Below are 27,937 nucleotides of genomic sequence, written 5' to 3' on the forward strand. Positions count from 1 at the left end.
GTGACCATATCAGCCTCTGCTGAAAGTGTCTGCAGATTGAATGAGCCGAAACCTGATACACCCTTAGGGAGCTGTGCCCTTTCTCTCAATTCCCCTCCTCTCTCTCAAGAGTCATGTTTGACTGCTGCCCTCCACTGGAGCATACCTGTCTGTAAAGTGAGGAGTACCTGTATTGCTTTGTATCCAAAGAAAAAGACCCACTAATGTAAATGCATATTTTAAAAAATAGATATGTCAATAAAGGCACATCATTTATGTGCATATATATATACACATATATATATCCCAAATGTGGCCTGACTCTTCTTGGTTCAGGGTACAAGTGGCAGATTAGCAATAAAACCCCAAGTCCTCCTGTGTGGTCAAAGGACCAGCCTGCATCATCTAACGTGCTTTCACTCTGGACAGGAGTGGTGGGGGCTGCATGCCCAGTGGTTTCCCTCATAATTCTGGGCTCTGGGAGTCCACACTGCCTGGATTCACTTCCAGCAGGTTCCAGGGTGAGACTCTGAAGGCCATTGCTGCTGCTGCTGTGCTCACCCTGGGAGTATATTCTCTTCTGCCAGGCCTTCCTCCACCCTAGGAGTAGGTGCAGATCTAGTAGAAGAGTCGATCTCTCCACATCACAGCTCCAGTGGTGCTGTGACTGTTAGCAAGATATAAGAATCAGGGAGAAGTTGATATGCCCATGGGGTACTGGCCATGCTCTAGAGACCAGCTTCTCTCAAAACCGCCAACCCAGAGTATTTCTAAGCCCTTCTAGTGTCCCTGGAATCCAGGCCCAAGAACATGAGGCCCAGAGGGAAGAAGCATCCCATTTCCCTGGTCTGGGTGGGGGATAACCTTCCTAGCCCTTCCCAGAATGACTGACAGAGGGTAGCCCCATTCCCCTCGGGGGGAAATGCCCACTGCTACCTACAGGGACAACATAGTCCTGTCCTGACACCCTGATGCCACTTCTTTCAGTGCATTTGGCCTGTGTGCGCTGGAATCAGGTGGCTCACATGTGAAAGAAGCAAATTCCTGGGTTGCTCCCAGACCCATTAAATCAGAACATGGGAATGGGGCCTGGAGTCTGCTGACAAGAGACTGCCATACCAGTGCATTCCTTGGATCAGAAGCTTTGGTGTTCAGTATTTCTTATGGAGACATCAGTGGTGCAGTCTGGACTGAGCCTCACCTGCCAGGTTCCTCCCATGTGAGGAGGGGCAAACTCACCATTCTTGAGTCTGCTGGGTCTCAGCTCTTGACTGCCTCTAAACAGAACATCCACAGAACAGGGACACAAATGCTCACAAAGACCTGTGACCATGCAGGCAAAGTAGGCTCACATCTTCCTGGAGGCTCTTCCCCTCAGAAAACCTGATCTGGGGGATGAGCTCTGCCTACAGCTGGGCCACCTTGTACCTGATCACAGGAACAGTCAGGCTTTTTAGGTCTCAGCTTCTCAAGTGTCTTTATTTCATAGATCTGCAAAGAGTCTTTGCTTTTTCATTTGCATAACTAAAAGGTTGGGTCAAGTGGTTTCCTTAAAACAAGAGTAGTCTGCACACACTACAGCTGTGGACAGGAGAGCCAGGGGCCTTGTGGGAAAGGTGATGGTGGAATTCATGTGGAAAATGACTTTCCTTTGGGAGGCCGAGGCGGGCGGATCACAAGGTCAGGAGATCGAGACCACAGTGAAACCCCGTCTCTACTAAAAATACAAAAAATTAGCCGGGCGCGGTGGCGGGCGCCTGTAGTCCCAGCTACTCAGGAGGCTGAGGCAGGAGAATGGCGTGAACCCAGGAGGCGGAGCTTGCAGTGAGCCGAGATCGCGCCACTGCACTCCAGCCTGGGCAACAGCGTGAGACTCCGTCTCAAAAAAAAAAAAAAAAAAAAAAAAAAAAAAAAAGAAAATGACTTTCAGACCAAAGGTATAAACTGGAGTGTCCCATGCAAGGGGTGTCCCATGCTCCTTGATCAGGAGCAGGTGATCATCATAGTAATGGGCCACAAATGTGGTTGTTCTGCTTTTTCAGTTGGCACCATTTTTTTTTAATTGAGCCACCATACTGGGTGTGGTGGCTTGTGCCTGTAATCGCAGCACTTTGGGAGGCTGAGGCAGGAGGATTGCTTGAGCCCAGGAATTCGAGACCAGCCTGGGTGACATAGAAGCCATCTCTACCAAAAAATAAGAAAAAATATCCTGGAATGGTGGCATGCACCTGTAGACCCAGCTATTCGGAAGGCTGAGGCAGGAGGATTGCTTGAGCCCAGGAGTTTGAGACTGCCGTGAGCTGTGACTATGCTACTCACTCCAGCCTGGGCAATAGAGCAAGGCCTTGTCAAAAAAAAAAAGAAAAAAAAAAAAAAAAAAGATCAAGCCACCAAAATAAAAAGTTAACACGAGAAAAAAAATGATAAATCTTGACATATTATTGGGCTGTTTTAAAAATGCCTTTCAGTAAACTTTTACTGTTGGCTAAAAAGAAAAATTGAACAACATTTCAAAACCAAAAGTTTCTAATAAAAATCCAGATTTCCAGCTTTTCTGGAACAATTCAGAAGATTGATACCCTGCACAGCAGCATCACTAGAGCTGAGCTGCCGCCACCGCTGTTAGCCTAGCTGCCTGCTCCCCACGTCCCTGGCACTCACTACGCTGTCCAGCCTATTGTTGTCTTACACCAGTGTGGTGCCCTCAGTCTGCTGCTGCCTGACTCTGGAGGCCTCGTGTGTGTGCTCTGATTTGCACGGGGCAGAAGTGCAGTACCCCATCCTATGAGTGGGCACATCCACTCACAGCTGCCACTAGAGCGCCTGATTACACCACTGTCTCACAGGAAGCTCCCTTCCACCAGCCTTTTCAATGTTCAGACAGTATGGGAAGAATAGTTCTCCATGCCTTATGTCCGAGACCTGGGCTAGCATTTTCTTGTCTTTTACCTGGATTTGGCCAACTGTTGTGTTTTTAGTGGAAATCTTACACCTCCAGGGCGTTTGTCGGTTGTCACCAGTTGAGATGTTCTCTTTCTCTAACTGTAATGCTTGCAGGGCTGGGGATGAGGGTCTGAAGCGGGGAACCAGAGTAACAAATCCCAGTGTGGTTTTGTTCAGGACATGTGTCCAGTCCTCCCTCAGCACCATGTGTTCAGTCCTCCCTTCGTCTCCACACCACTGAGACGTCCCAGCAACCTACCTGGGGAGCTGATTTTTCACACAGTTCCCTTATATATGGCCCTCTTGCAAGGATTATCAGGTTTTTTTGTTTGTTTGTGTTTTGAGACAGGGTCGCACTGTCACCCAGGCTGGAGTGCAGTGGTGTGATTGTAGCTCACTGAAGTCCTGAACTCTTGGGTTCAAGCCATTCTCCCACCTCAGCCTCCCAAGTAACTGGGACTATAGGAGCATGCCACTGTGCTCAGCTAATTTTTTACTTTTTGTAGAGATGAGGTCTCACTATGTTGCCCAGGCTGGTCTGGAACTCCTGGCCTCAAGCAAATGTCCTATCTTGGCCTCCCCAAACACTGGGATTACAGGTGTGAGCCACAGCCTCCAGCCAATCGTCAGATTTTAAGGGCAATTCTACCAAGGGAGCAGATATAGCCAATAAGGCCCCAGGCAGGAACCCAGGAAGGCCCCTTGAAAATCTGTTCTTTTTAAATTTTAGAAGTAAATGGAAAAAGTTTAGAGATTCCAAATTTCATTTAAAGACAGTTTAGGGCCAGGCTCGGTGTGGCTCATGCCTGTAATCCCAGCACTTTGGGAGGCCGAGGTGGGTGGATCACTTGAGGTCAGGAGACCAGCCTGGCCAACATGGAGAAACCCCATCTCTACTAAAAATATAAAAATTAGCTGGGCTTGGTGGCAAGTGCCTGTAACCCCAGCTATTCAGGAGGCTGAGGCAGGAGGACCGTTTGAACCCAGGAGGCAGAGGTTGCAGTGAACCATGGTCACGCCACTGCACTCCAGCCTCGGTGACAGAGCAAGACTCTGTCTCAAAAACAAAAACAAATAATTAAGACACAGCTATGCTTCTAACTTTATTCTAAAAGACACTTTCTTTACATGTTAATAATAATGACATTGACTTGGCATCTTATAAAACTTAAAATGTGATTTAATCAGTGGTATTTTAAAAGCATGAAGGCACCCGAATGTCTAGCACGTTGAAGCACAGGGCACTTTTGCCTTTGATGGGGAGCAAGCTGTGTCTCCTGCTTCTGGGACGGGAGGTGCGTGCTCAAGAGAGAGGGAGGCGAAGGAGGAGGATGACAGTACATTCTTCAGACATTTCCAAAGAGAAAGTTCTTCTTAATCAGTGACAGAGGAGGATAAGGCCACATAGACAGGTGGCTTCTATGTCAAAATCTTTATTTTCTGAGACACGGTCTCACTTTGTCACCCAGGCTGGAGTGCAGTGGTGTGATCTAGGCTCGCTGCAGCCTCTAGCTCCTGGGCTCAGGTGATCCTCCTGCCTCAGCCCCTCGGGTAGCTGGGACTACAGACGCATGCCACCAAGCCTGGCTAATTTTTGTATTTTTTGTAGAGATGAGGCTTCACCATGTTGGCCAGGCTGGTCTCGAACTCCTGTGTTCAAGCAAATCCACCCACCTTGGATTCCCAAAGTGCTGGGATTATAGGCAAAAGCCACAGTGTCCGGCCTTGATTTTATTTTAAGTTTTTGTTTGAAAAGTACCCCTAACACACACTTACATACGAAGTAAAAATCAATTCCACCACTAAAAACATTAACAATACAGAATACGAAGTAAAAATCAATTCCACCACTAAAAACATTAACAATACAGAAGGCAGAATAACCCTATAATCTCCTCCCTCTACCTCACCTGTCCCCCACACTCCCCAATCCCACGGCTCAGAGGAAACCTCAGTGATTTTTCCCAGCAATGCTGATTCAGGCATCATTTGCCTCTAATCCGAACTGAAACACAGGGCTCTGGGCACAGGCATCTCCCAGAAGCTTCTCCGGTTTTTCTTAGAATCCGTGTACTAACTCGCCTTACCTGCCCTTCAGCTCTGGTCATGAAGCGAAAAAGGGCAGGTCCTCTTCGCTTGTGGTGCTACCCTGAAGGCACAAATACAACCTGGGGTGTTGAGGGGGATGCTGGAGGAGGGCATGGGGCTGCCGAGGGAAGCACTTGGTACCAGTTTAATGCTGGGGTTGCAGGGCTAGAGGAGACAGGATTCCACAGCCTTTGGAGATGAAGTTCCCACTCCAAATGCAGACAGGGGAAGCTAGCAATTTCAGTTCTCAGCATTGAAAAAGTTTTGGCCATGAAAGTAGAAATCACTGCTCAAGGGAGAGATTTCCTGATTCAAGACAAAATGCTCAGACAATCAACAAATCACGTGGGAAGAGGCTCTATGTAAAATGTTACGTTTAAGAAAAGATTCAACATACCTGCCCATGTACCCCCTGTATCTAAAAGTTGAAAAAATTTTAAAAACTTACAAAATTGTGCACAAATCTCAAATGGATGAAGTCGATTTCTACATGTCTATCTCTTTATGAATATTTAGACATAAATAGAAGAAACCCAAAATGAAATATATAAAAATGTTACTAAAGTTATACTTTATTTTTACCTGTATTTTTCCATTTTTCTTTAATGAGAATGGATTTCTCTTGTAGCAAAATGTTATATTGAAACAAAGATTGAATGCTACATCTATAGTAACTTAAACTGGTCTTTGACAAAAAGGGACTAAATCTAGGGTTACAAAAGATATGTGAAAACCGGCACCAGATACTGGGAGGAAGACTCTTTTTTGAGCCCCAGTTTCTCAGTAAGGAGATGCTTAAATAGTTCCATAGAGTTCTAAGTGATTCACAATCCCTGAATCAACGCTGACAAGTGAAGCTTGGGCTGGGGTTTTAAAAATTATATCCCCTACTTTGTCCTGTGTGAGAAAGAACATGTGAAAGCAGTTTTATGGTCCCCGGTGGCCTTTGAAGTTCTGGGGTGCAGGAGGGTTTGAGGTTGCCTGGGGCAATGGTTAGGACTGCTCTCAGAGGGGGCAAGGCTGCAGCTCTCTGAGCGATCCTGAAGGCCCTGCTCCTTCAGCACAGGTGCCCTGGGTCCAGAGTCTTCTGTTAGGGAATCTGATTTTCTCTCATAGGTGTGAGGCCTTCTTACCATGACCTCCCATTTGACGTCTTTCGATCAGTATCTGCATTTCCCCCTCTCCGTTACTGTATAGTTAAGAATGTATATCACACATTGGTGCGTAAGACTAGAAAGTAAAAATATCATTTTGACAAGACTGATTTTCACACTGAACATAGCGAAAACCCTCTTTAACTCTGTGGGGCGGTGTTCTACTCCAGAGGGACCAGGGAACCATCTCACATTCTGCCAAGGACTCTTTCGTGCCCTCCTTAGACAATCTTAATGCAAAAGAAGGCAGGTCATTTTCTTGTTTTAGATGAGAGTAACTGAAGATTTGATTTCAGCTAATTTTATATCAGCAATTTAAAATATTTATTCCCTCAGGAGTCGAAATAAATCTGTAGGAATAACAAAGTTTCCAAATATTAACATTTGCTTTTGGTTCAGACTTTCAAAAGCCTTTATTCCCACCCTTCCCCCAACCTCTCTTTAATTTTACCTGTTCTGAGCAATTTGAGTACTAAACAATGGAATCTCAGATGCTTCTGGCAACTATGTGTTATTAGTCAGGAATGGCACCTTGTTATTTGATTGCATTTTATTGTTTCCTTCAGCTCAATGTGTACCTGATATTGGAGGGCTCTCCCTATGGGTTGGGATTGAGAGATGTTACAAATGATGTGGTTTTTATTATTTCTGTGAGCTCCTGTGCAGCCGGGTGAGATTCCTGAGGCTGTGTAAGCTGGAGATCAGGCCCGAGTTGCCCTGCCTGACTAGTAGAGCCCAATGTCCACACTGCAGCACAGCCACTTCTCCCTGTATCATAGAATGGCTGGGGCAGCTGCTGTTCTATCAACTTGAGATGCCTGTTCCACGAGGAGATCAGTAGGAGTTCAGCACGGCTATCCTGGCCTTTTCACACAGTGGGTCTAGTTTACCATCGCCTCCTAGGGAAATAGATATAATTGTCTTTTGGTCAGCTTTATATACAATTTGTTATCATATCAGACATACCTATGGCTTCCACTCAGAGTGCATTTTCAAAGGCCACGGGCTGGTAAAATGTTAACTAGTTTTTAATAGAGTGTTAGTGGATTGCAAAGCTTTAACTTCTGAGCACAGAGAGGCATGCACGGTGCCAGCCTGCCAGGCCAGAAGCTCTCCAGGACAAAGACATCACGTGAATGTTGCTGATAGTGTCATGCACTGCTGGCATATCAACTCAAATTATCTTAGCAAGTCAGGATGGAATAAACAAGTGAAACAAAAGCAGCTTCAAAAGCAAATAATAATAGAATGTATATTATTAAAGTACAAAAAAAAACTGTTATCCCTTAATTCCATCACATCCCTTGAAGTCCAGGGCTTCACTTCATTTTCCTTCCTCTGCTGTTTCCAATGTTTGGGAAGACTCAAACCATCACACACTTTACTGTGTGGTTTTGGATGTTCTCCTGTGTGTGCCACTGAAAGCACAGGGCTTTCAGTAGAAGTTTCAGCCTCAGAAAGAAACCCAATTTGAATTCAGACATGACATACTGATCATTTCAACTAGAAATTGAGGGACTCCTCAGAGGAGGCAAAATCCTGGCTGGAAATATCGCCAAAGGGCTTACCGAACTCCAAGTCCTTAATGTTGCAGTGGAAGACGACTTCTTCATTCACCATGAGTTCCACCACATTCCAGTCTTCTATCTTCTCTAGGATTACCTCGTGTCCATCTCTGGCCAACACAGCTGCGAAGGACAGAAAAGGAGGTGAGTGACATGGGATCAGACTTCAAACTAACCTGATTGGTAGCAGTCTTCATGATGACAGTAGTTTGTCTGTCATCTAGCTGCTCATGGGTATCACTTAACTACCCTGGTAGGCACTTTCTGGGTGCTGGTCCCAGGTGCCCTCACCTTTGCTGGGAAGCACAGCCAGAGGCCTGAGTAATTCAGGTTTCAATTGCTATTTGTCCCACACCAAAGTGATCTGTTAAACAATGAGCTTTCTCTAGTAAAGGGCTATTGGGCTTTCCAGAGGCTCAATCTCATAGAGACCACACTCAGTGCTGGAGAAGACTCGGGGGAACAGGCAACTTCTTATCCTGCTGATGGAAGTACACATTGAGCACCTTTTGGAGGGCAATCTGGCAGTACCTACCAAAAGCCTCAAAAAATGATTCTAACCTTTAGTCCAGGAAATTACACTTAAAAGAAAGCTTCCCAAAGAAAAAAATAAAACAATACAGGCAGATTTTTGCAACAAGATGTCTTTTCTCTATTATTATGATAGCAAAATACTGTGAATAACTTATATATCCAATAATGAGAGGATGGCCAAATAAATGGTGGAACGTCCATTTGGACATTTATAAAAATGTTTATGATCTTTTTTAATGGCAAGAAAAATACTTGCAATATAAGCAAAAACTTAGGATACAAATATGTATAATACATGTTTAAAATATATAGTCAATATGAATTCAAATATGTATGTAAGGATGAAGAAAATACCCATTGAATATCTGTCTGTGGTGAGATTATGGGAAATTTTTTTCTCTTTATTCTTTCAGCATTTTCCAGATTGCCTATAATAATCCGAAAAAAAAGTTTTTTAGAAAAGCTAATGAAGTAACTTTTATTCTTACCTTTGGAATCTGCATTTTGGTTATCACTTACATTCAATGGCTCCTTCCCCAGAGATCAGTCATGGAATAATTGTTGGATTTAATCTTTTTATTGTGGAAATGCAAAGGTGTGTGGCTTAGATGAAATGATGTACATTAGACAGCCTACAGCTCTATTTTTTCCAATGTATTTCTCTCCAGTTTCCTGGATATATTTATCCTATAACATCAATATTAGAGTGAGTGTGCCGATCATTACCTTTGTTGGTCTTCATATGTTGGTGAGAATTTTGGTTAGGATGGAAAGAGAAAACAGACGAGGGCATACTCTTTAAAGTCTTGCCATTTCAATCAGTTTTACACGGAGTAAAGCAAACAGTTATGTCAGCTAATTGCACTTAATTACAGAGACAATTGCTGTTTCAAAATGTTGGTGTGTCCACTTCTTCATCTTTCAATCAGTTCAAGAACATCCAGCCCCAACTGTGAACATTTTAATTCTGCAATTTTAATTTCACTTCTGGAAAGGAACTTCAGAAAAAGACTCAGCAAGGATCTCCATTAACAAGACAGCACTCCCTGGGTACCCAGAGGTGGCCCTAATTGACCCGCATCAGCTAATGCGTCTCTAAAAAATGGTTGCATCTTTTTTGTTGGCATATTTATTGTATCCTGTTTAAGTGTTTTGTTCTCAAACGTCTTTGAAGAAGACACTCAGCTTGGACCCATGACTTGTTTAAATGAAGTGGTCCAGCTCGTGTGGAAAGGCAGCTGATCATCTAGGGAGACATAAAGGCAGTCCATGTGCAGAGATTTCTGGGATCCCACGCTCCCTCAGCAGCAACCCCTCAGGACGGGGGAGCTGCATTTGTCTGACGACACTCTCCTGGAGCTGCATTTGTCTGACGACAAACTTCAATTTGACAGGAAGAAATCAGGAGCAAAACAGCTTCTCCATTCCCACCTTACACCAGCCCTCCACCCCCACCTGTGAGGCAAGGTGCTGCCACTCTGCGGTTAAAATCCAGTGCCAACTCTCTAAGGCCTGGAGAAGTGAGGGTGCATGGACTGTGAGCGAGGAGCAGCCCTATGGGAGGAGGCCCCAGGAGGCAAGCACACTGTAACCTGCCCCTGGCCCTCCTGCAGGGCCTGCTGACTGAGCCTCATGTGACATCTGAGCTTGGAGTTCGTTTTAAGAGGACAGTGGCACTTACACGGCATGGTGTAGCTCAGAAACAGTATTTGATCCACCGAATCACTCACCCTATAGAGTTGAGGGGTGCTGAATAGTGGGGGTCCACCTCATCTTCGGGCAAATTAAGTCCAACAGGAAGAAACCCTCTTAAGAGACACACCACTCATCACTCTGCCCTCTACAGGGGCGCAAAGTACAGGCTCTCATGGTCTTAAAGGGCACGTGTCTTCCTCACTGACCAGAATTCTCTCCAAGTGCCTGGTTTTAATACAGGCTCACTGAAGAAGCAAACATAGAATGGCCCTGGGCACTGCCCATGACACTTTTTGACCCACAGAGTGACCTAAGTCTGATTCTTGCTAAAGTGACAAGCTGCTTCAGAGTCTACATTGAATATTCAGCCCCAGGACACTCCCTTCCCATCACTCTGGGAGGTGTTGAGCTGGCTCTAAGGTGGCCAGTGCAGGCTTAAGGGATCAAACACTAGACACCCCGGAATTCCTGCAGCTCATCCAAATGCCACCTCTCTAAATGGAGCACCCATTTCCTCCCATGAGCTGCTGTGGGGTTGTCTAGTCAAAGAAAGGTCAGATAAATATACTCCCTGAAACAAAGCCTGTGCAAAGGCAGTGGGTAAACTCCAGCATAAATCAACCAGAAGCTATAAGGCCACCTGCAGCCCGCCTGCCTCTTTGAAGTGGCACCTCATTCTTCAAGGGGGATCTAAATAAACGAAAGGGACATGGAAAAGGCTCCCTTCTTGCCCGTGCTGGTGGAATTGCGCACCATCTGCGAATGATTTAAATGCCACTGGTCAGGAAGTAAAGGTAAACAGACCTCTCTCTCCCTCCTCTACTCAGCACAGAGGCATACTCACGCCCACGAGCGAGGGCCGCCGGTGCATAGCTAGCACAGGAGAATGGCACACAGGGTGTCTCAGCTACGTAGGGTGGATTCTATTTTCTGGATTGGTTTCAATTCCTTCCAAGCCCTTTGAGTGGGTCATTTGGCAAACTTAAGTACAGCATGCAAGGGGCAAGCGTGGCCAGGGAAATTACTTAGAACTTTTTGTTAAGCATTAGTTTAGCTTCACCAGCATTGAGGTCATAGTGGAAACATTTTGCTGAGTTATTATAATTCATGGATAATAAAGAGAGAACAAAAATTTTCAGATTGCTAAAGGCATGGTAAGTTCAGAAAAGATCAGGCCTATTTCTAAAGCCAGCAGGGCTTCGGGAAATGATAAAGAGCTGTAATTTTAAAAGAAACACAGAATTCAGATGCAGATTTTACAGAGGAGGGCCTGCAAAGGTACCACTCTCTGCCTGCTGGGTCTACAGTTGTGGGGGGTGCAGATGCTCCCTGCTTCGCTGCGGTGAACACCCTGGCCCTTGTTGGCTGCCGGTATTACATGACTTATCATTCATCGATATACAGAACTGACTTTACAAATCAACCACCTACTGATACCTTGCAACCCTCAAGTCTCCTTCAGCCATAAAAATGCTTCTCTTGCTCTTCTCCAAATACTCTTCCCCTCCCCTACTGTGGGAAGTGCCGCCTGCGCCTGCTGCCTTCCTTTTTGCTGTGTTTCTACCCGCCCACCTCCTGGAGGGAAGCCTTCAGCTCACCAGGTCCACAGCCTGCCCTCTCAGAGGTCAGGAAACCATCGCAATTCAATGGCTTCCCAGAGCTCCCCACCCCTCTCGGACCCACCTCCTTTCTTGGTTCTTTAAAGTCCTTTTGATGGTAAAAACAAATATGTTTTTTGAACTCTACATTTAAAAAATCAAGTTATCAATGTAATGCAGATTCATAGTATTTTAAAAAAAAACTTTAAAATTATAGAAAAGGACAAAATTTTAAAAATCACCCCTAATTCTTCTCTCCCTCTGTCTTTTTCAGTGGCAGTAAGACCATGGCATTCAAGACCACGCTTTGTTCCCTTCGCACTGCATCGTGTGGCCCAGTCCTGTCACACACATGGAGCGGCTGCGTTCTTCTTCAGTGCTGTGTAGCATTTTACATGATGTATGCACTACAATTTATTTAGTCATTCCTTTTTCTGGTTGTTTCCAATTGTTTGCTATCACTGAGAATGTTGTAGAAAAATTCACAGCATGCATCCTTGTGTGTGCGTGAGGTTTGTTTTTTCTTTTATAAGGAAGATACTGAGAAATGGAACAGCTGGATTCTACAGTATATGATCACATTTTAACAACACTGACAAGTTGTCCTCTAGGATGACAGTTCAATTTACTCTCCTGCTGAGGGCAAATTAGGAAAATACTCTTTTTCTCAGTCTTTAATCAGCCATGAATTCTTCTCTCCCTAGAAATCACCTCTGCTCAATAGTTTGGAGCCCACTGGTCATTTTCTTCTCGAAATGCCATCACCTGCTCCCATATGCCTCCAGTTCTCTCCTCAGTCTGCGCCTGCTCCTCCACAGGCTGCTCCTCTTAACACACCTTGCCCTCAGGGGGGCTGTCTCGTCGTCCTGCCAACTCCAGTCCCGTCTGTCTTTCCTTGCTTCCTCTGCAGTCTCGCCTCCTGTGGTTCTAGCATTCGGCTTTATGCAGGTTGATTTTCTTAACTAAGGTTTATTCTTACAATATGCCAGGCACAGCTCTGGGCTGGGACCCAGCAGAGAACAGAACCAGACAAGAACCCCTGCCCCTTCCCTCCTCAAAGCATGCCTCCAGGTGGGGGAGAAGGGTAACAAGGTATACAGGTGAGTGCGTGCTGAGGTAGGTAATCACGAGCACGAAGAAGAAATAAGGAGGGAAGGGAGAGCAGGAAGAGGGAGGTAGAGGGAAGTGTTGACGTTTTTGGTGGGATGTCCAAGGAAGGCCTGCCCATGAAAGTGACTTTTGAGGAATATCTTGAGACTGAGAGAATGAAGCTGAAAACCACGTGGGAAAGAGCATTCCAGGCAGAGTGGCTGTGAAGCCCCAAGGTGGGTGCTGGCTAGGAGCACTGAAGGACTGCAGGAGGTGGCTGTGGCTGCAGCAGCGGGCCAGGGAGAGGATAGGCAGAAGCAGGAGGGGGTGAGATCAGAGGGGCTATAAGGAGCCTGGAGGGCCATGAGAAGCCTAGGGGGCCATGTGAGCCTTTGGCTTCCCCCCGAGTGAGCTGGGGGCCCCTGGAATGTTCTCAGGGGTAAAGGCTATGCTGTGATTCAGGTTTACCAGTATCAGCTGGCTGTGGTGCTGAGAACAGACTGCAAGCAGATGAGGGTCGCAGGGAACGGAGTCAGGAGGCCATGGCAGTAATCCAGGCAGGAGATGATGGCGAGTGGACAAAAAATGCAGAGGGGGTAGTCAGGAGGCCTAAGAGGGATTAATTCTGGGTGTACTTCGAGGGCAAAGCTGACAAATTGTGTTGACAGACTAAACAGGGAGTGTGAGGGAAAGAGAGGAGTGAGAGGTGCCTGCAGGGTGTCAGGCCTGAGTAACTGCAAGATGGAGCTGCTGTGAGCAGTGGAGAGGGGAAGTGGGCAGAGCTGCTGGTGGGGGTGAGTGCTAGGAGTCTAGTTGGAAATTTGGGGCATACTAAGTCTGAGATGCCTACTCAACATGCCAGTGGCAACGATAGGTCCTGATTAAAGACATAAATTTGGAAGTTCATCAGCATATAGATGTCATTTAAAGTCATAGCTACTCTTGACTCAAATCTCCTGCCTTCATCTTTCTTCCAAACTCCAGAACGTAATTTCTAGCCACTGGCTTAATATTTCTTAATAGCTCATTCCACCCCACACCCTGCCACTTCTCCTTAAATTTCTTCTTCCGAAATTGGACTCCTAAGGTACATCCCTGATTTCATCATCCTTTAGCTCAAGAACCTTCGCTGGCTTCCTGTTGCCAAGGATGAGACAGGCTGGACTCCCTTGTTGCACATCCTCCTCCAACCAGACCCAATAGCCTGCTGCTCCCCAGAAGTGCCCAGGCTGCCTGCACCCCCCCTTCTCAATGAACCTTCCTCAGGAACAATAAGAATTAATTCTTGCAGAGCCCTTACTGTGTGCAGTCATGGAGTTCATTACTTTACATGCACTTGCTCATCAGAATCTCACATCGGTGACGCAGGGATTCACATTCCTCTTTTACAAACAAGGAAACTGAGGCTCATAAAGGTAAAACCACTTGATTTTCACCTTGACTACAAAGCTACTAAATGGTGGAGCCCAATTCAAACTGTAGGTGTTGACTTCAGAGTCCCTGTGCTTATCCTCTGCTCATGCCATCTCTCTGCCAGAAGTGCCAAGAATGTAGGCAGGAGATAAGTGACCAGGGAGAGGTGACAAGTAAAGCTGACAGGATTTGTGGACAAACTAGATGGGGAGTTTCCCCCAATACTGTTAAGTTGTATATTATAACAAAACGTTCACTTATGCATTCTGCTTTAATAAAAATTTTGGTATATAAATGATCTAATGGAACTCCTACAATCATCCTGGTTGTGGCAGGAGGAAGGAACATAAAACTTCCACAAAACAGCGGAGCAGACAGCTCCAAATTCCCATTCCTCTGAAGATACACAAAAACAAACAAACAAACAAACCCAGAAATGGTCAGAACCAACATTGTCAAAACTCTAGAAAATGGTCAAAGGTCTACAGCAACCAAGTGAATACTGAATCAAAGAAAAGGTAGCTTTAAAATGGTAGGAAAGCTTTGTGGCATATTTGCCTGCCCTTGCCGCACCTCTTCCCTGACCTGGTGGCAGTCTTGAAGATAGCAGCCTGTGTTCCCAGTATGGGACTCTGGTTCTTGATTCCAGAGGGAGCAGAGTGGACCTTATTTACAGATTACTGTGTTTGTCTGTTCTAAGGCATCTGTAGGCTTCCTGAAGAACTGAATCAAGGCACTTGTGTTTGTTTGCCTAACTTGGAATTCACACAGGGTGGAAAAACTGTGGGCAGTGCTCACAAACATTGTAAGGCAAATGAAAAACCTGCAGCTGCCTGGGTAAAAGATTACAGTTGAGACACACAACAGATCTCATAAAGCCTAAGAGAAAATCTAGACAGAGTTTCTTTGAAAAATTAGGACATTCAAAAGCACCCATGTATACTGGGGAATTTAGAAAGTCAGTACAGGCTCAGATCAAGATGCACGCTCAAAAAAGACCATGAAGATCCTGCAATTTCATCACTGGCTGATCTATAGGTTCGTGAAAGCAGGAAGTAAAGGCTGAGGCAAAATTGTAAACAGCCTAGCCAAGTTTTATAGGAGTGTCTCAAAATGGAGCAAATACACAAATAATGGGAGAGGGTTTTTGTTGGTTTGATTTTAAAGCTCCTTGCTTTCAAAACACTGACTGACCACAAGCTAAGCCTTCAACAGTTAGGAATGGCAAGCTCTGGGGAAGGAGGGGAATCTGATTTCCAGAAATTATACATTATAATATTTGAATGTCCAGTTTTCAACAAAAAGTCACAAAGCATACAAAGAATTAGGAAAGTATGGGCCATGCAAAGGAAAAAATTAATTAACAGAAACTGTTCCTGAGGAAGCCCAGGCATTGGACTTACATTAAATCAACTATATTAAATATGCTCAAAGAGCCAAAGGAAGCCAGAGACAAAGAACTAAAAGAAATTAGAAAAATGGTGTATGAACAAACTGAGAATATCAATAAAGAGAAATTCTAAAAAGGAATCAAACAAGTCCTGGAGTTGAAAAGTATAATAACTAAAATGAAAAATGTACTACACGGATTCAACAGCAGATTTGAGTAAGCAGACGAAATCAGCAAATTTGAAGACAGGGCAATTGAGACTACTCAGTCTGAGGAGTAGAAAGGAAAAAGAATGAAGAAAAATGAACAGCCCTGGAGACCTGTGGGATGCCCTCAAGTATAACAACATATACCTAGTGGAAGTCCCAGGAGAAAAGGAAATAAAGGGACAGAAAGAATATCTGAAGAAATAATGGCTGAAAACATCCCAAATTTGATGAAAGACATGAAAATACCTACCCAAGAAGCTCAACCAACTCCAAGCAGAATAAGCTTGAAGAGTATTATATTAAGACACATTAGAAACAAATTGTCAAAATACAAAGAGAGAATCTTGAAAGCAGTGAGAAAGAAATGACTTATCACACACAGATTCTCTGTAAGATTATCAGCTTTCTCACCAGAAGCCATGGAGGCCAGAAGGCAGTGGGATACATATTTAAAGTGCAGAAAGGAAAAAACAAGAACCTGTTGTATTGGTCAGAATTCTCCAGAGAAAGAGAACCAATAAAATAAATATGTGTGTGACTGTGTGTGTGTGTGTGTGTACATATACATACACAAATATATATATATATAATACATATATACACATGTTCCTTAACTCACAATGAACTTAAGTCTTGATGAACTCATCGTAAGTTGAAAATATTGTAAGTTAAAAATGCATTTAGGGCACCTAACATACTGAATGTCATAGCTTAGCCTAGTCTACTTTAAACATGCTCAGAACACTTACATTAGCCTACAGTTGGGCAAAATTATCCAATACAAAGTCTATTTTACAATAAAATGTTGAATATTTTACATAACTTATTGAATACTACACTGAAAGTGAAAAACAGAATGGGGTTGTATGGGTACTCACTATTAATGTACACAGCTGAAAGCATCAGCATATAGTCAAAAATCGTAAGTCAAACAATTGTAAGTCAGGGACCATCTGTGTGTGTGTGCGTGTGTGTGTGTGTATATATATATATACACACAAACATACTATATGAACTATATGACTTGTTTGGTTCCTTTTTAGAATTTCTCTTTATTGATATTCTCATTTTGTTCATATAATTTTAATTATAAATCTATCTATCTATCTGTCTATCTATCTATCTATCTATCTATCTATCTATCTATCTATCTATCTATAGAGAGAGAGAGAAAGAGAGAGAGAGGTTTTGAGGAATTGGTTCACAGGCTAGACTACAGATAGAAGTAGAGTTTCTATGTTGCAGTCTTGGGGAGAGTCCCTTGTTGTTTGAAAAACATCAACATTTGTTTTCTTAAGGCCTTCAACTGATTGAAGGAGGCTCACTAAACGTTTTCCCCCTAAGATCAAGAACAAGGCAAGGACGCCCCACCTTTGCCACTTCTATTTAACATAGTATTAGGAGTACCAGACAGATAAATTAGGCAAGAAAAAGAAATAAAAGTCATCTAAATTGGAAAGGAAGAAGACTACCTCTATTTGCAGATTGCATGATCTTATATCCCAAAACTGCTAGTGTTCTTAAAAAAAAAAGTTGTTAGTGCTAATAAATGAAATTGGCAAAGTTGAAGAAATTAACAAAATTAACACACAAAAAGCAGTTGTATTTCTACACACTAGCAATGATTGATCTGAAACGGAGATAAAGAAAACGATTCCATTTATAATAGTATTTAAAAGAACAAAACACTTAGGAATATATGCAAACAATTAGGTGCAAGTCTTATACACTGAAAACTATAAAAGTTGCTAAAAGAAATTAAGGAAGATCTAAATAAATGAAAATGCATCCTGTGTGCATGGACTAAAAGGCTTAACATTGTTAAAATAACAATACTACCCAAAGGATTATACAGATTCTATGCAATACCTATCACATTCCCAATGGTGTTTTTTGCAGAAGTGGAAAAACCTATCCTAAAATTCATAGGGAATTGCAAGGTACCTAAAATAGATAAAACAATCTTGAGAAAAAACTAAGTTGGAAGAGTCACATTTCCTGATTTCAAAACTTACTAGAAAGCTACAGTAATCAAAATCATGTGATACAGACATAAGGATAGACATATAGAGCAATGGAATAGAATTGAGAGCCTAGAAATAAATGTTCACAATGACTGATATGAATGAATAGTTGATGCTTGACATAGATGCGAAGACCATTCAATGGGTAAAGAACAGTCTCTTTAACAAAAGGTCTTGGGATAATGGATATCCACATGAATATCTTTTGAATGAATTTGGACTCTTACATTACACCATATACAAAAATTAACTCAAAATGGGTCAAAGATCTAAATTTAGGAATTATAAAACTCTTAGAAGAAAACATAGGGGCAAATCTGCATAATCTTAGATTTGACAATGGTTTCTTTCTTTTTTTTAGACAGAGTCTCTTCCTTGTCACCCAGTCTGGAGTGCAGTGGCACAACCTTGATTCACTGCAACCTCGGCCTCCAGGGCTCAAGCGATCCTCCCACCTCAGCCTACTGAGTAGCTGGGACTACAGTTGCGTGCCATCATACCCACCTAATTTTTGTCTTTTCTATAGAGATGGCTGGTTTCTACAAAAAAAACGCTGGTTTTGAACTTCAAACCAGGTTGGTCCTGAACTCCTGGGTTCAAGTGATCCACCTGCCTCAGCCTCCCAAAGTGCAGGCATTACAGGTGTGAGCCACTGTGCCCAGCAGACAATGGTTTCTTAAACAACATATCACAGGTAACATAAGAAAAAAACAGATAAATTGGACTTCATTAAAATTAAAACTTTTGTGCAGCAAAGGACACTATCAAGAAAGTGAAAAGCTAATTTACAGAGTGGGAGAAAATATTTGCAAATCATTTATCTCTTAAGGGTCTCATATTCAGAATATCTAAATAAATTTTCCAACTCAGTAACAAAAAAAGTGCAACCAAATTTAAAAAATGGGCAAAGAACAGACATTTCTCCAGAGACATACAAATGGTCAATAAGCACATGAAAAGATGTTCAACATCACCAATTATTAGGGAAATTTAAGTGAAAACCACAAGTTACCATTTCACACCTACTGGGATGGCTATAATTAAAACCAAAGAAAATTGAAATCCTTGTGCATTGCTATTGGGAATGTAAAATGGTGCAGCTGCTTCAGAAAACAGTTTGGTCATTCCTCAAAAAGTTAAATATGGAATTACTATATGACTCAGCAATTTCACTCCCTTGAAACATAGGGATTCAAACAGATATGTGTTTACCAATGTTCATAACAGCACTATTCACAGTAGCGGAAAGGTGGAAACAACCCAAGTGTCTATCAACAGATGAATGGATAAACAAAATATGGTATATCTGCCACAAAAAGGAATAAAGTACTATAATACATGCTGTAGCATGGATAAACCTTGAAATATTATGCTAACTGAAATAAACTACAAAGTAGATTGCAGGTTACCAGGGGCTGGGGATGGAGGTGAGAGGTGAAACCAGCTGGGCTTCTGGTTTGGGTAGGGACTTGGAGAACTTTTCTGTCTAACTAGAGGATTGTAAATGCACCAATCAGCGCTCTGTGTCTAGCTAGAGGATTGTAAAAGCACCAATCATCATTCTGTAAAAATGGACCAATCAGCAGGACATGAGTGGGGCCAAATAAGGAAATAAAAGCTGGCCTCCCGAGCCAGCAGCGGCAACCTGCTCGCATCCCCTTCCACGCTATGGAAGCTTTGTTCTTTTGCTATTCTTAATAAGTCTTGCTGCTGCTCACTCCTTGGGTCTGCACTACCTCTAAGAGCTGTTAACACTCACCGCCAGGGTCTGCAACTTCATTCCTGAAGTCAGCCAGACCATGAACCCACTGGGAGGAACAAACAACTCTGGACACGCCACTTTGTGAGCTGTAACAGTCACCGTGAGGTCTGTGGCTTCATTCTTGAAGTCAGCAAGACCAAGAACCCACCAGAAGGAATACATTCTGGACGCAGAGGGACAGAGTGTTATTGCTTAATGAATACAGTTTCTGTCTGAGGTGTTGAAAAATTTTAAAAAGAGAGAACAGTGATGGTTCCACAACATTGTAAAGATAATTAATGTCACTGAATTGTATGCTTAACATGGTTAAAATGGCAAAATTTTAAATACATATTTTACCCACGTTATCTTTAGAGAAAGTGAACATAAACTAAAGGTGGATTATGAGGTGAGGGTGAGTAGGTGTGGCTCATCAGAGGGGAAGGAAGAGAAAAGTCACTTATTTAGGCTGTGTTCTTAGCCAAAACTTCAAAACATTTTAAACATCACCATGCAACACTGCTATGAATTGAATTGTTGCCCCCTTCCCCCAACTTCATATATGGAAGCCCTAACTCCCAATGTGACTATTTGGAGATAGGTCCTTAAAGAAGTAATTAAGGTTAAATGAGGTTATAAAGGTGAGGACCTAATCTGATAGGATTAGTGTATTTCTTCTTATAAGAACTGATACCAGAGAGCTTGCTCCTCGCTCTCCCTAAAAAATCCCACCAGGTGAGGACAAGAGAGAAGGTGGCTGTCAGTAAGCCAGGAAGAGTGCCCAGAGCCCTCACCACAAGCTAACCTTGCCAGACCTTGATCAGGGACTTTTAGCCTTTAGACTGAAAAAATGTATTTCTATTGTTTAAGTCCCATAGTCTATAGTATTTTGTTATGGCAGTCCCAATAGATAAATACAAACATGGAAGTATTTGCAACACAAATTTCTCTATCAACTGTTCTCTCACAGAAAGCAACTTCCTCTGCTGATTGAAATCCTACCCATCCTTCAAACTCAAACTCAAATGCCATCTCCTCCAGGAGGCTTTCCCCGATTGCTCAGCTAAAACTAATTTTTGTGTCCTTTGACTTCAGGGTATTTTCCCTGGAAGATTCTTAGTTTGGGTCATATGATGGGAGTTCATCAATGCTGATTCCTGGGCCGTCATCTCATTCTATATGTTCTCTCCAAGTCAATGACTCATGTCTTTCTATCTCCATTTCAGACTTTTTCTCTGAACTCCAGAACAACAGAGCTGATTCAGCACCTCTGTCAAGGTAACTGAAAGCACATGAAGCTTAATTCAGATGCTCCTTGACTTACGATGGGGTTAGGTCCCAATAAACGCACTGTAAATGGAAAGTGGGCTTAATACCTGGATAAGCCCATCATAAAGTGGAAAAATCATTAAGTAGAACCACTGTAAGTTCAGATTTGCCTCGACTTACGATAGGGTTACCTCCCAGTAAACCCATCCTAAAGTCAAAAAGTCTAAGTCGGGGACTATCTGTATGTCCAAAATAGACTGTTCCTCTGGAACTGTTCCACATATTCCTCCAAATTGTGGTCCATCTTTGGTGTCTTCGATTTTAGTGGACAGTACGTCCATCCATCAGCACTGTTTCAAGCCAGACGCTGACTAGATCCGGATAACATTCTTTTTACCCTTACCTCACATATCCATCCTCTCAGGAAGTACCATTGCTTTCACTTTGATCCATGGTCTCCTTTATGGTCCAAGCTACTTTCATCTCAGCCCTGGACCACCCCCAACAGTCTTGTTTTCCTTGTTTCCACTCTTGCCCCACTCTAATCTGTTCTCAGAGTGGTAACAGCTTCATCCCTGCCTAAAACTTGTCTGTGGCCCTGCAGCATTTGGCCCCTGACTACCACTCCAGCCTCATCCCCCATCAGTTTAACAAATATTAATACATCATTTGTTGAATGCCTCCAGGCATTGCCTACATTATTAGTCTCCTCTGCCTGGGAGGCATTCCTCTCTTTACCTGGTTAGTTTCTACTCATTCTTTAAAGGTCTGCTCAAATGTGGGCTCATTTAATGCTCCACTTAAATGAGCCTTTCCAGACCTCTCCCTCTCCCCTCCCATTATAGCTAGTCACAGGTCCCACTATGGTTAGTTCCCATGGCACCACCCTAGCCTCAGTTAGAGCTTAGGCACAACTGTCATTTAGCAGTTAACAAGGAGATTACTTCAAAGACATGCATCACCGTTTAACAGTCTGTCCTCAGTCCCTGGAAGGGTGTCCAACACACACTGGGTGCTTAATAAAAGTCTGTTGCATGAACGATTAAGAGATGGAATCCCAGCAATGCTACTTCCCAGCCATTTGACTTGTTAAAGTCACTTAATATTCTTGATCGTCAGTTTCCCAATTCTTAAAGCAGGGTTATGTAATTTTTTCTAGGGAGGTAATTTCTGTAATTTGCTGGGCACTGGGTGGGCCCACAGCTCACTCTTGGATAGAAGAGCGTTCCCACGCTTTTAGCCCAGCCCTAGAAGCCACAGGTTGCTACATCATCCTGCGGAAGACTTCCTGGAGAGGTGGCGCTTCGTCGGAGTCTGGGGCAGGAAGGCCTAGGCACGGGGCACCACCTGCACGGATGCTCAGAGGCTGGGGCGCTCAGGGGCGAACGCGGCGGGCGGGGAGGCCCACCTTGCAGGCCCTGCAGGCGGAAGGTGTGGTGCTCCACCGGCAGGCCTGCCGCGCTGTAGGGCCCATACCGCAAGATGACCACTGCGTTCTTGGGCATCGCCAGGCCTCGGCCGCCGCAGCCAAGGCTAAGGAGAAACACACGCTGCTAAGCAACCTCTCTTCCGGCCCTGGCGGGTGGGCGTGGCTACGCGCGGGGCGGGGCCGGAGTGGCGCTAGGGGATCCTCCCCGCCCCCAGCTGCTCACGTGACCCTCAGCGCCGGGTCCGCAAACGCGCGCGTTCGACCTGCTGTGGCAAGTGTTAGTGATAAATAACAGCAGCAGCCAGGCACAGTAAGTTCGTGTCAGGCAGCGTGCTAAGCACTTTCCCTGCGTTGTCTGGTTGAATCAGTTTACCATCCCTCGTCAGTATTTTATGTTTTCTGTTTACAAAACCGAGGTTCAGGGAGGGCAAGTTGTGGTCCCAAGAGTGACAGCGGTGTAGTATGGATTGGAAACCCTTGCATTTCTTCTATTTTCTTGCCTGTTTTTGATTGATTGGGAGTATTTGTTCATCATTCCTCTTCCCCTACCTCTTTTCCCCCTTCCCGTTCTGTCACCAGTGAGGCTATTTGGTGGGGCCAAAACTGTGAATTCGTCCAATTCCCTTTTAGTTGCTCAGCTCTGCTGATTGGAATTTGGACATAAAAGACATCCACTACTTCTAGGCATGGCTCCTTAAAAGTCTCCTCCACACTTGCTGTCGCCTTCTTATCGGTAGCCAGGTATGAGATCCCAGGGAGGACCGGAGGTTCCTGGGGAGACAGACCCAAAACGTGGGAGGAACCTGGACCACTGAGTAGCTGAGCCGAATAGAGCCCCACCCATCTACATTTGTTGGTTACCGAGGCAAGAAGGAAACATTTATTCCATAACCACTGAGATTTTGGGGGTTGTTTATTACAGCAATTAGCCCAACCTAACAATCGCAATACCCTTGCAATTACAGCACTTCTTTATTTTCTAAATATTCAATTGTAGTTGATATTTTTACCCTCCTTTTGAATAGTAAAGGATTTAAAAAACCCTTTCTCACTAATTCTCCCAACGTATGCTACTGTGTATTTTAATTCTTTCCACGTGTACAGTATGTTCTATGATACATATTTCTTTGATGAGAATTGGTTTATACACGAGTAGAAGTTTGACATTATTATGGGTCATAAATAATTTCCCCCAACACTTAAGAGTTTTGCATCATCGGACAAGAACTACTGAATTCACCAACACAGCTGAACCCAGCAGACTATGGAGGAAGGCAGGACTGTACATGATGCCATTATTCATCCTCTTGATATACTGATTTGTTTGCTTTGGACAGACACTCAATATTGGGGTTGCTGAATCAGATGGTAGTTCTATTTTTTGTTTTTTGAGAAATCTCCATACTGTTTTCTATAATGGCTGTACAATTTGCATTCCCACCCACCAAGAAATATGAGTTCCCTTTTCTCTGCATCCTCACCAGCATCTGTTATTTTTTATCTTTTTAATAATAGCCATTCTAATTAGGGTAAGATGATATTTCATTGTGGTTTTGATTTGTATTTCCCTAATGATTAGTGATGATGATTAGTGATGTTGAGCATTTTTTTTGTGGGTACCAGTTGGCCATTTGTGTGTCTTCTTTTGAGAAAAGTCTATTCATGTCCTTTGCCTACTTTTTTAATGGGATTATTATTATTATTTTTTAACTATTGAGTTGTTTGAGTTTCTTATATATTCTGGATAATAATCCCTTATCAGATGAATAGTTTGCAAACATTTTTTTCCCATACGACAGGTTCTGTCTTCACTCTGATGATTGCTTTCCTTGTAGTGCAGAAGCTTTTTAGTTTAATATAGTCTCATTCATATATTTTTGTTTTTGTTCCCTGTGCTTTTGAGGTCTTAGCCATATCTTTGCCTAGACCAATGTCCTAAAGTGTTTTCTCTATGTTTTCTTCTAGTAGATTTATAGTTTTGAGTCTTACATTTAAGCCTTTAATCCCGTCTTGAGTTGGTTTTTGTATATAGTGAGAGATAGGAGTTCAGTTTCATTCTTCTGGATAAGGATATCCAGTTTTCCTAACACCCTTTATTGAAAAGATGTCTTTTTCCTAATGTGTGTTCTTCATGCCTTTGTTGAAAATCAGTTTGGCTGTAAATATGTGGATTGATTTCTGGGTTATCTATTCTGTTCCATTGGCTTGTGTGTCTGTTTTTCTGTCAATACCATGCTGTTTTTGTTACTATAGCTCTGTAATATATTTGAAGTTAGGTAAAGTAATGCCTCCTGTTTTGTTCTTTTTGATCAAATTGCTTTGGCTATTTGGGCTCCTTTTTGGTTCCATAGGAATTTTAGTATTATTTTTTCTAATTCTGGGAAAGATGCTGATATTTTGATAGGAATAGCATTGAATCTGCAGATTTCTTGGGGTATTATGACCATTTTAACAATGTTAATTATTCTGATCCGTGAGCATAAGATGTTTTTCCATTGTTTGTGTCATCTTCGATTTCTTTCTTACATATTTTGTAGTTTTCCTTGTACAGGTCTTTCATTTCCTTGGTTAAATTTATTCCTCGGTAGTTTGGTTTCTCATAGCTATTTTAAGTGGGATTGCCTTTTCCATTTCTTTCTCAGATAGTTCATTAATGTTATATAGAAATGCTACTGATTTCTGTAGGTTGCTTTTGTATCCTACAACTTTACTGAATTCATTTATCAGATCTGAGAGGTTTTTTTGATAAGTCTTTGGATTTTTCTAGGTGTAAAATCACGTCATTTGCAAAGAGCAGCAATTTGACTTCTTCTTTTCCAAGTTTGAAGCCTTTTATTTTTCTGTTATCTGATTGTTCTGGCTACAACTTCCAGTATTATGGTGAAAGGTAAAAGTGGACATCCTTGTCTTGTTCCAGTTCTAAGAAGAAAGGCTTTCAACTTTTCCCCATTCAGTATGATGTTAGCTGTGGATTTGTCATATATGGGCTTTATTATTTTGAGGTATGTTCCTTCTACACCTAGTTTGTTGAGGGATGTTGAATTTTGTCAAATGCTTTATTTGCATCTATTGAGATGATCATGTGGTTTTTATCCTTTATTCAGTTGATGTGATGTATCATGTTTATTGATTTGCATGTTTGAACCATCCTTGCAACCCTGGGATAAATCCCACTTGATCATGGTGTACTATCATTTTAATGTGTTGTTGGATTTGATTTGCTAGTATTATGTTGAGGATTTTTGCATTTATTTTTATCAGGGATATTGGCCAGTAGTTTTCTCTTTTGGGTGTGTGTCCTTGTCTGGTTTTGGTATTAGGGTAATGCTTGCCTTGTGGCATGAGTTAGGAGGAATTTCTGCCTCTTCAATTTTTTGGAATAGTTGGAATAATTGGTATTGGTTCTTCTTTGTAATTTTGGTAGAGTTTGGCAGCGAAGCCTTCCAGTCCTTGGCTTTTCCTTGTTGGGAGACTTGATTACAGATTCAATCTCATTACAAGTTATTGGTTTGTTCAGGTCTTCTGTTGCTTCCTGATTGAACCTTGGTTGTGTGTGTCCATGAATTTATTCATTTCCTCTAGGTTTTCCAGCTTGTTAGCATATAGTTGTTCATAATAGTCTCTGATGATCTTTTGTATTTCTGTGGTATTAGTTGTAATGTCTCCTTTTTTGTTTCTGATTTTATTTGGGCCTTCTCTCTTCTTTTCTTGGTTAGTATAGCTAGCAGTTTATCAGTTTTGTTTATCTTTTTGAAAAACCAGCTTTTCATGTTGTTGACCTTTTGTATTGTTTTTACATCTCTATTTCATTTATTTCTGCCTTGATCTTTATTAGTTCTTTCCTTTTATTAATTTTGGATTTGGTTTGTTCTTGCTTTTCTAGTTCCTTGAGGTGTACTATTAGATTGCTTATTTGAAACCTTTGTACTGTTTTTAAAAATGTAGACACTTGTTACTATAATACTATAAATTTGCCTCTCAGTACTACTTTTGCTGTATTCTATATTTTGGTATGTTTTGTCTTGATTTGCACTTGTTTCAAGAATTTTTTATTTCCTCCTTGATTTCTTCATTGACCCAATGGTCATTCAGGAGCGGGTTGTTTAATTTCTATGTATTTATACGGTTTTCAAAGTTTCTCTTCTTGTTGATGTCTAATTTTATGCTACTGTGGTCCGAGAGGATACTTGATATGATTTCAATTTTAAAGTTTGTTTTGAGATTTTTTTTGTGTTTTAACATATAGTCTGTCTTGGAGAATGTTTCATGTGCTAATGAGAATGATGTATATATTCTGTAGCTGTTGAGTGAAATGTTCTGTAAATGTTAGGTCCATTTGGTCTAAAGTGCAGTTTAAATCCAATTTATTTGTATACTGAGTGTGGGGGACTTCAACAACCCACTATTACTGTACTGGAGTCTTCTCTCCCTTTAGATCTGATAATATTTGCTATATATATGGGTGCTGCAGTGTTGAGTGCATATATATTTACAATTGTTATATCTTCTTGCTAAATTGATGCATTTATCATTATTTAATGACCTCCTTTGTCTCTTTTTATTGTTTTTGGCTTAAAGTCTGTTTTATCTGCTACTTCTGCTCACTTTTTGTTTCTGTTGCATGGAATATCTTTTCTACCCCTTTACTTTGAGTCCACGTGTATCTTTATAAGTGAGTTGAGTTTCTTTTAGGTAATATGTAGTTAGTCATTTAAAAAATTCATTCAGCTAGTTTATATCTTTTAGCAGGAAGATATATGTAGGAAGTTTAATATGTTTAGATTCAAGGTTATTGTTGATACGTAAAGGCTTATTTTTTTATTCTATTAATTGATTTCTGGTTGTTTTGTATATTCTTTTTTCCTTTCTCTCTTATTGTTTATCATTGTGGTTTGGTGGTTTTCCATAGTAGTAACATTTGAGTCCTTTTTTTCCCTTATTTGTGTGTTTGCTCTGCTAGTGGATTTTATACTTTCATGTGTTTTCATCATGACGGTAGATATCATTCTTTTGTTTTCAAGTATAGGGCTCCCGTAAGCATTTCTTGTAGGGCATGTCTACTGGTGATAAATTCCCTCAGCTTTTGTTTGTCCTTCATTTATGAAAGATAACTGCTGGATGTAGGATCCTTGGTTGATAGTTTTTTTCTTTTAGCAGTTTGAATGTATCTTTACATTATCTCCTGGATTATAAGGTTTCTGCAGAGAAATCCATTGTTAGTCTGATGGCAAATCCCTTATAAGTGACTGGATACTTTTCTCTTATTGTGTTTAGGATTCTCTTTTTGTCATTGACTTTCAACAGTTTGACTATAATGTGCCATTGAGAAGACTTTTGAATTTTATCTATTTGGGATCTCTGAGTTTCCTGTATCTAGCTGTCTAAATCTTACTACACTAGGGAAGTTTTCAGCTATTATTTCATTAAATGTATTTTCTATTCCTCCCTTTTGGTTTTCTCTTTGCCTTCTGGGGCACCAAGCATTCGTATACTTGGTTACTTTATGGTCTCCCATATGTCACATAGGCTTTGTTCATTCTTTTAAGTTCTTTTAAAATTTATTTTTGTCTGACTGAGTTATTTCAAAAGACCTATCTTCAAGTTCTGAAATTCTTTTTTTTCTTCTTGATATAATCTGTTGTTGAAGCTTTCAAATATATATTTTTAAATTTCATTCAATGAATTATTCAGTTCCAGGATTTCTGGTTTTTCCTTTTTATGATAGCTATCTCTTTGGTAACTTTTTTGTTCAAATCCTGCAGTGTCTCTCTGATTTCTTTGTGTGTCTATCTGTGTTCTCTTGTGTCTCACTGAGCT

The 27,937-nt window shown here is 42.0% G+C and overlaps 2 protein-coding genes across 2 annotated transcripts in view; both read right to left on the reverse strand.

Moving 5' to 3' along the window:
- The window catches only part of LOC126963224 (mitochondrial import inner membrane translocase subunit Tim23), a 901,060-nt gene that overhangs the window by 573,339 nt on the left and 299,784 nt on the right, over window positions 1–27,937 (reverse strand). The gene's annotated exons all lie outside the window — the stretch shown is intronic.
- Window positions 5,566–22,266, reverse strand: C9H10orf53 (chromosome 9 C10orf53 homolog). Its single transcript, XM_050805390.1, has 3 exons — window positions 22,100–22,266; window positions 7,733–7,852; window positions 5,566–7,063 (listed from the first exon to the last, which is right to left on the reverse strand). Exons 1-3 carry the CDS (start codon window positions 22,194–22,196, stop codon window positions 6,999–7,001), a joined length of 282 nt encoding a protein of 93 aa, XP_050661347.1. The 5' UTR covers window positions 22,197–22,266; the 3' UTR covers window positions 5,566–6,998.

The sequence above is a fragment of the Macaca thibetana genome, chromosome 9, assembly GCF_024542745.1.
Source record: "Macaca thibetana thibetana isolate TM-01 chromosome 9, ASM2454274v1, whole genome shotgun sequence".
NCBI classification, from domain to species: Eukaryota; Metazoa; Chordata; class Mammalia; order Primates; family Cercopithecidae; genus Macaca; species Macaca thibetana.

Bases quoted from the DNA above. Each gene is read 5' to 3' on its own strand.
- C9H10orf53 (XM_050805390.1), bottom strand. From the start codon at position 22,196: ATGCCCAAGAACGCAGTGGTCATCTTGCGGTATGGGCCCTACAGCGCG. The intron at 7,853-22,099 runs GTGGGCCTCCCC...TGTCCTTCGCAG, and splicing joins CCGCCTGCAGGGCCTGCAAG to CTGTGTTGGCCAGAGATGGA. The intron at 7,064-7,732 runs GTAAGCCCTTTG...CTATTTCCCTAG, and splicing joins CATTAAGGACTTGGAGTTCG to GAGGCGATGGTAAACTAGAC.